The sequence below is a fragment of the Aplysia californica genome, unplaced genomic scaffold (assembly GCF_000002075.1).
Source record: "Aplysia californica isolate F4 #8 unplaced genomic scaffold, AplCal3.0 scaffold00091, whole genome shotgun sequence".
NCBI classification, from domain to species: Eukaryota; Metazoa; Mollusca; class Gastropoda; order Aplysiida; family Aplysiidae; genus Aplysia; species Aplysia californica.
In genome coordinates this window covers 1381742-1390404 of record NW_004797361.1, presented here as the reverse complement: position 1 = coordinate 1390404, position 8663 = coordinate 1381742, and the positions used below count along the sequence as shown (strand labels likewise).

Here is an 8663-nt window from a genome sequence, read left to right as displayed (position 1 = left end):
CCCCCCCCCCCCCGTGTTCTTCCCACAGTGTCTTGCTGAACATGTTACTGTGGGCGGACCCCAAAGTCAGGTCAAGGACAAAGGAAATCCTCTTCCAACTGCAAACCCATTCTCTGACTGAGGAGACCAGTGCAGCTGTCAACCGACCAAGCTCTATAGATTTTCATATTAATCATGTGTGTGTTGTTGGTGGTGGTGAAAATGATGATGATGATGATGATGATGATGATGAGGAAAATGAAATAGATGTTTGTACTTGAGATGATAGAGGGGAAAGTTGACGACAATGATGATGATGATGAAGGTGACAGCAAGAGAAAGAACCACTGGACGCTTAAAAAGTGATGATTTTAAGAATCTTATTTACTTGAAAAGGGGACCCGAAAAGAGATGGTGGTTGATGGTTGTTATGACATAATCATGTATTTGTCATTAAATAAAGGTGATGTCCAAAACTACCCCAAAACTGAGTTCGAATTGTTTGTAATATCCAACTGAAAGAGCTAAAGAACTTTTTAGTGACTGATGACATTGGTAGGAAAATGTTCTTACACTGACAGTCACATTTCTCTGTCCCTGTGTTTGTATGCCCCCAGCATAATTTAGCAAATTTGATCACTTTTTGCAGAACTTCTGATTATTTTCCGTTACCATTCTTTGTTAAAATTAACAGAATCGCATAATTTCACATTTTTTGGGCTCAGTTTGCATAATTTCAGAATTTTTCTTGCATAAAACGACGGGGACAGATTTTTTCTCTTCTCCCAATTGACTTAGGCCACACTCACATGGCCCTCACATTCACTTTCCTTTCTGTTCACACTCTATTGAAAATCTGTTGAGAAAACAGTGTGAAGAGAATGCACACACGCGGCAGATTCTTCTCACTTTCACTTCACTTTCACATTCACATTCACATTTTAAAGCAAGATGCACGTTTTGTCTGCGTTGGCCATGCAGTTGATGGTGTTGTGTTGGTTAAAAAAAGAAGTTGATATATTTTTACTACTGGTTTAAAAGGACATTAATAGAAATCTGTCAGTAAATACGTAGGCCTGTTGTTGTGTCAGTATAACTTTTTCCAAGAAATAAATGACTATTACCGTGTTGCTGTGCTCCTTTTTACTCAAACTTCTTTTTTTTGTAGAGGTTTTACGGCGCTCACAACTGCATAAGGTCATATGAGCGCCATGAGGTGGATGTCAACAGAGAAGTCTTTACAGGGAATCGGGCTTACTCTGCTTACCTCTCTGGCTTCAACAGCACAAAGTCCCTTTCGACTTTCAAAGCACCCACAAACAATAGACGGCGGGCCTAACATCGAGTCGAGTATCTCATGTGCTAGAGTTAGTCCGTTCGCCCGGCCGTTAAGTGAATTAAATTGTGGAGCAGACCAAAAAAAAAAAGAACTGACTTGAGGTCCGCAGTCTGCTCGCTGAGAGAGTAAAATTGTGGAGCGGACCCAAAAAATGAACTCTCTTGAGGTTCACAGTCCGCTCGCACGGCCGTCCGTTACACGCTCGCTCTGACTGAGTCCGTGATTAACGGACCCGTCCATCCGCTCGCCCAAACTCTTATAAAAACGAGAAATGCCCCCCCCCCCCTGGGAATGGCCTACAGACACTTCAGTCAGTGGCACCATCCCGGGTGGGGGGGGGGGGGTATTCTTTAAATTTTGCTTTAATTATACATTAACAAATAGTGTTCCAAGACATTTATTTTCCACATTTATTTTCCAGACAAATACCTCCTGTAGATGCTCCTGTCTGTGGGTGTTCCTCCGGCTGGTCCTCCTGTCCGCGGCTGGTCCTGATGATGAAGACGTGTCAATTGATACAATCGTCTTACGTCTATACAGTTTGCATTTTTGTTTTAAAATGTAAAAAGAGTCGTTATAATATTGTTTACCACCAGTTTAAAAAGGACAGAAGGTCATTAATAAAAAAAACTTTCAGTAAAATTACATTTTACTATTCTCCCTTTCCACCTAAATGCAACAATAAAACTTTTACCTTTAACTCGAAAAACTATAATAATGAACACCAAGACATATTTCCCAGACAAATACCTCCTGTAGATGCTCCTGTCTGTGGGTGCTCCTCTCGCTGGTCCTCCTGTCCGCGGCTGGTCCTGGTGATGAAGACGTGTCAATTAATACAATCGTCTTACTTCTATACATACAGTTTATATTCTTTTTGTGAAAAAACTGTCTCTAAAATATTTTTGCATCAAAGACATTTTAAAAAATTTATCCAAAAATATGTTTCATCATTTTCCTTTTTCACCTAAACGCAAAAAAAGTTTACCTTGTACTTGTAATCAGAAAAACCAATAGGTATTTTTCTAATTTTAGTTTAATAATAAATTACCAAATACAGTCGAACCTGCCCTGACGGCCACCTCTATAAGACGGCCACCTGTACAAATGGTCACTTTCCATTTCCCCTCCTTCCTTTTTTTCTATATAATTTAATTGTGTAAAACGGGCACCTGTCCAACGCGACCGCGGCCACCATATCTTAACACACAACCCCTATCACACCAAACAATAACACTTGTCTTAGACGGCCACCTTAGTGACTCCATTACTTTTTGTCATAAAATTGTGCATTGGCCCCTGGCGTTGTGGGCGAGCCGTCATAATTAAAACACCTGTCGTTGTTGTTGTTAATGTCCCTCCAACTCCAACCGATCATGTTGCGTAGGCCCCTCCCACTGTTGACCAATAGGTAACAAATTTTCATCTGCTGGTGGGGTAAGCGTGTGATCCCTCATAACCCATAAGCCCCGCCCAAAACTCATACAAAAATCGTGAGATGAATGGTCACTGTTTACCCAGTCTGTAACAAAGTAACAATGGACGTCAACATGAACTTGTGACAGAAGCGTCGGTTGTTCTCCTCGTGGTGGCGACCCATGAGTTTGTTTTACCATTGCACTTGGTCCTCCTTGTCTGACACGTCTCGTTTCATAGTCGCCCTTGCACAAAAGCAGAAACAAAAGAAAAAAAAAGGACCCCCCACCCCCAGCGAAAACAACAACAACAGCAATAACAACAACAACAATGCAGCTACTTTCGAGAGACCTCAGAAAGGACAGTTTGTTTTCTTCATCTTGATCACTCCTGCCCAAGACACCAACTGTCTTATACGGCCACTTTTCTCCTCGACAATGGGTGGCTGTCTTACACAGGTTCGACTATTACCAAATAATGTTCCAAGACATATTTCCCAGACAAATACCTCTTGTAGATGCTCCTGTCTGTGGGTACTCCTCCGGCTGGTCCTCCTGTCCGCAGCTGGTCCTGGTGATGAAGACGTGTCAATTAATACATTTTGTATTGTATCTATACAGTTTACATTTTTGTTTCAAAATATAAAAAGAGAGGTTATAATATTGTTTACCACCAGTTTAACAGGACAGAAGGTCATTAATAAAAAACATTTTTCAGTAATTACATTTTATCATTCTCCCTTTCCACCTAAATGCAGCAATAAAACTTTTACCTGTAACAAAAAAAAAACATGTACCTCCTGTAGATGCTCCTGTCTGCGGGTGCTCCTCCGGCTGGTCCTCCTGTCCGCGGCTGGTCCTGGTGATGAAGACGTGTCAATTAATACAGTTGTCTTACGTCTATACAGTTTGCATTTTTGTTTAAGAAAATAAAGAGTTGATATTATATTGTTAGTTACTACTGGTTTAAAAGTACATTAATAGACATCTGTAAGTAAATACGTTTTTTTTTCCTTTTCAGAGAAATGCAGTTAAAAGTCTTACACAGCTTGAAAATTGTTTAAAAAATAAATAAATTTATTTTTCTAACTTAACTTCAATAATCAATACATAATGCTATTTGTACTGGGACATCTGACGGCATTTCATAGAAAGACAGAACAAAATGGTACGGCCACCTATTACGTATGTTACCTAGCCAGCCAGCCTTGAGGACCTATAACACCAAGCACTCAAACTATAAAGGAAGACGAAGGCCACACAAAAGGTGGATTGAAGTTGTCAAGGAAGCCCTGATAAATCATAATATCCGAACTGAAAGAGCTGCGGAGTTGGCCTACCATAGAAATCTGCATCTCCCCTCTATGCATAAAGGCAATAGAGGATGAAAAAGTAAAAGTAAAAGTTAAGTAATTGATCAATTATGTTCCAAGACATATTTCCCAGACAAATACCTCCTGTAGATGCTCCTGTCTGTGGGTGCTCCTCCGGCTGGTCCTCCTGTCCGCGGCTGGTCCTGGTGATGAAGACGTGTCAATTAATACGATTGTCTCGTGTCTCTACAGTTTCCATTTTTGTTTCAGAAAATAAAGAGTTGATATATTTTTCCACTGGTTTAAAAGGACATCAATAGAAATCTTAAAGTAAATTCGTTTTTTATTTTTACTTTTCTGCGAAATGCATTAAAAACCCTTCCACCTTGAAAAAAAAAATTAATAAAAAATTTTTCTTCTAATTTTACTGCCATAATTAATACATTATGCTATTTCCACAGGGACACCTGCCTGCATTTCATAGAAAGACAGAACAATGAGGTCTGGCCACCTGTTATGTATGTTACCTAGCCAGCCAGCCAGCCTAAAAAACCTATAACACCAAGCACTCAGGCTATAAAGAAAGAGAAAGGCCACGTAAAAGATGGACTGAGGTTGTCAAGGAAACCCTGATAAATCATAATATCCGAACTGAAAGAGCTGTGCAGCTGGCCTACCATAGGAAACTGCATCTCCCTTCGTGGCTTAACAGCTACAGTGGATTGATTGAAAGATTGAGTAGGCCCTATCGACTCAATTTGCAACAGAGGAAGAAAAAGTAAAAATATAAGTTAGAAATTGATCAATAATGTTCCAAGACATATTTCCCAGACAAATACCTCCTGCAGATGCTCCTGTCTGTGGGTGCTCCTCCGGCTGGTCCTCCTATCCACGGCTGGACCTGGTGATGAAGACGTGTCAATTAATACGATCGTCTTACATCTATAGTTTCCATTTTTCTTTCAGAAAATAAAGAGTTGATATATTTTTACTACTGGTTTAAAAGGACATTAATAAAAATCTGTCAGTAAATATGTAGGCCTGTTATTATTTTCCCTTTTCACCTAACTGTAAAAATAAAACTTTTACCTTTATATCAGAAGAACCAATAGACATTTTTCTTTTTTCTTTTTTTTGTAGAGATTTTACGGCGCTCACAACTGCATAAGGTCATATGAGCGCCATGCGGTGGATGTCAACAGAGAAGTCTTTACAGGTATTTTTTAAATTTTGCTTTAATTATAAATTAAGAAATAGTGTTCCAAGACATATTTCCCAGACAAATACCTCCTGTAGATGCTCCTGTCTGTGGGTGCTCCTCCCGCTGGTCCTCCTGTCCGTGGCTGGTCCTGGTGATGAAGACGAGTCAATTAATACAATCGTATTGAATCTATACAGTTTGTATTTTTGTCTCAGAATATACAAGGGGGGATATAATATTTTTACTACTGGTTTAACTCTTTAACTATGTTTGGACAGTGGCAGCGTCCGGCAGTCGAGGTCCATAGCTATGGCTGGACAGTACCACCGTCCGATGCGAAGTCATTATTGTATTATGGTACGAGCCGAATATAAAAAAGTATGAGCTAACAAACCTTTAGTTTGAACCGGAAGTCAAAGATAAATGACTTCTACATCTGCGTAATGCTTTATTGATGAGTTAATTACACGGAAACGTGATTGTAAATTGCATGGTTAAAGAGTTAAAAGGCCAGAAAAGACATTAATAAAAACGGGTCAGGAGATATGCTTTATTATTTTTCCTTTTCACCAAAATGCAAAAACAAGTCTTTCACCTTGAAATAACAAAACCAATAGCTCTTTTTCTAAATTTACTTTAATGATTAATAAATAGTTTTCCTAGACATATTTCCCAGACAAATACCTCCTGTAGATGCTCCTGTCTGTGGGTGCTCCTCCGGCTGGTCCTCCTGTCCGCGGCTGGTCCTGGTGATGAAGATGAGTCAATTAATACAATCGACTTACGTCTAGACAGTTTGCATTTTTGTTTCAAAATAAAAAAGAGTTGTTATAATATTGTTTACCACCAGTTTAAAAGGACAGAAGGACATGAATAAACACTTTTCAGTAAAAATACATTTTATCATTCTCCCTTTCCACCTAAATGCAACAATAAAACTTTTACCTTTAACTCGAAAAACTATAATAATGAACACCAAGACATATTTCCCAGACAAATACCTCCTGTAGATGCTCCTGTCTGTGGGTGCTCCTCTTGGTTGTCTAGGTGGTCCTTAAGAAACAATCCAGTATACACGCCACTCCAACATCATCACACTCAAACTCAAAATCAGCAGGAAGCTCTACCCACACCATTCTACCCCTGCAACCCCCCCCCCCCCCAACCCCCCCCCCAAAAAAAAACCCACAAAAAAACAACAACCTACACTGCCCCCTCAACTACCTCCCGCCATGGCCATGGCAATATCTACAAAATCCTACTCTGAACCTAGCCTATCCACCTAGCTCCCTATCAATCTATCTGCCTATCTCTACAGCCCCACTGCGTCACTTCAAGCCTGAGTGTGATATACTGAAATCGTAGAAGCAGACCACTTTGATACTTGTTGGACCAGAGAAGTGAACAGACCGTCCGATGTCACCAAACTTTGAACTGAAGGAAAGGGACAGAATTGCCTCGTCATCTTTCTAGTTCAGTGATCTCATATAGTGAAGCAGCTTCTGTACAATATCTGAAACAGTACATCATACAAAGAATGTTTCTGGCGTTGAGTCCATGTTTTTACAGCCCTATCCGCACAATTTCACACACGCTTGAGAAATCAAAGTGCACAGTCAGCTGTTATAGTTGCCAGTTATCGTGGCTGGTGTAACTGACAGAAGTCTATTTCAGAGTAGCTGTGGCAGTATTCGTCTGGCTGGTTGTCAAAGAGTGAGTGGAAGGTCCGTGCTGTCTGGGCAGGGTGTCAGCTTCTTGGGTGACTGTCAGCTGTTGGCTTCTCATGTGGGTGCTGGCTTTCTGTGAAAAATAAATTTGAAGTCAAATTAGTTATTAATTAAACTTTAGAGTATAAGTAAAGAAAAGCACATCCAAGGCAATAACAATTATCAAAATGAAGGGGAAAAATAAGACAGACAGGCACAAACTACAGGGGAAAGGAAACGAGAAGGTTCTGTCATTTACACCCCCCCCCCCCCCCCCCCCACCCATCGACCATAATAAATGGCAATATATTGGGGGGTTTTGGTGTGGGTTTTTTGGGTTGTTTTAAAAAAAGTGTTTTTCGGTGCTCACAACTGCTTAAGGTTATATGAGCGCGCGGGACACATTAAACTTTTTCAGTTGGTAGGAAATTTTGAAATTTGCCCGGGTGACGGTCAAAGCCTACTCTTATCGATTGTGAACCACCAAGGGATCTTTAACTTGCGTAACTTGCACATGGGCCCCCCGAGATTTTTCGCCCTTGTCTGAGAAGGCTAGGTGCAGATCTTTCTTACCAGAAGATAAGGGGTGTGGCTGAAAGACAGCAGTAAGAAGGAGCCAGGGAGAAGCAGTAGAAAGGCTACAGAAAGTCAGAAGCCCAGAGGAGGGGGCACAGGAGGGGAGGGGGTGGGGGCAGAAAGAAGAGACGAAAGCAGACGATAGAACATTACTAGAGAGCAGGCAAGGAGGTGAAACGAGACAATTTTAGAGAAGAAATTTTTCGGTCGCTAACCGGACTCGAACCTGGGACCTTCGAATGAGGGGCCAACACCCTATACCTCTAGGTCACGAGAGCCCCCATATTGATTTTCGATTGAGTATTATGTTCTATATCGCTATGGAGAAAATCTGTTCATGTATCTGCCACATACAGATTTTCCAAACATCAACTTTTCTTACTACTGGTTAAAAGGATGGACAAACATTTACAAAAATCTGTCTGCAAAATTATGAGTTTAAAATGTTCACTTTTTTACAACCTTGATACTATGCATTTTTTGTAAACTAAATTTTTGCAAAACAAAGATCTTTCCTGGGTCAATAATATTAAGAATGACTTCATGTTTGAGAACTTAAAATATCAAATACTGGTATAAGCGTATCTTTGAATTCACCACGTTCTATCAAAATAAGCCAAGCAGTAGAAGAAACAAATTGTAGCATGTTATAAAGAAAGGACATTTTTATCCTTCCAGGAGATGTTCTTCACATGGTTGTGTCCAATTTTTGACCAATTAAAACTTCCATTATTCCAATATTAGTGTGATAAGAAAAAGATGAATGCAACCTATTAAAAGAGAGGTTCCACCGTCAGGGACACGAAGCAACCAATATCATAAATTGTTCTCAGTTGAATTGATTTAACAAGCAAATATTCAGGTCTTTGGTTAATTTTAAGACTCATTACTCGACATGACCAGGGGCCTTTTTTGAGAGACACCTAAATACAAACATGTAATTTGAAGTTGAACTCAAAACTCACAAATTATTGGTACATTTTAATTTCTAAAGTACTAATTGATTTAATGTCCTAATAGGGGACGTCAGTTAGTAGGGGGGAGGGAGAGAGAGAGAGAAAGAGAGAGAGAAAGGAGAGAGAGCGAGAGAGAGAGCGAAAGAGAGAGAGAGAGGGAGAGAGAGAGAGAGAAAGA

General features: G+C 40.1%; 1 protein-coding gene across 1 annotated transcript in view; it reads left to right on the top strand.

Annotated features, from left to right (window-relative positions):
* Positions 1-279, top strand: part of LOC106011332 — an 18809-nt gene extending 18530 nt beyond the window's left edge. The window contains exon 2 of the mRNA XM_013080554.2: positions 29-279. Within this exon, the coding sequence (XP_012936008.2) occupies positions 29-260 (232 nt within the window). The 3' untranslated portion in view covers positions 261-279. The remainder of the gene's footprint in view (positions 1-28) is intronic.
* Positions 280-8663: the final 8384 nt, after the last annotated feature.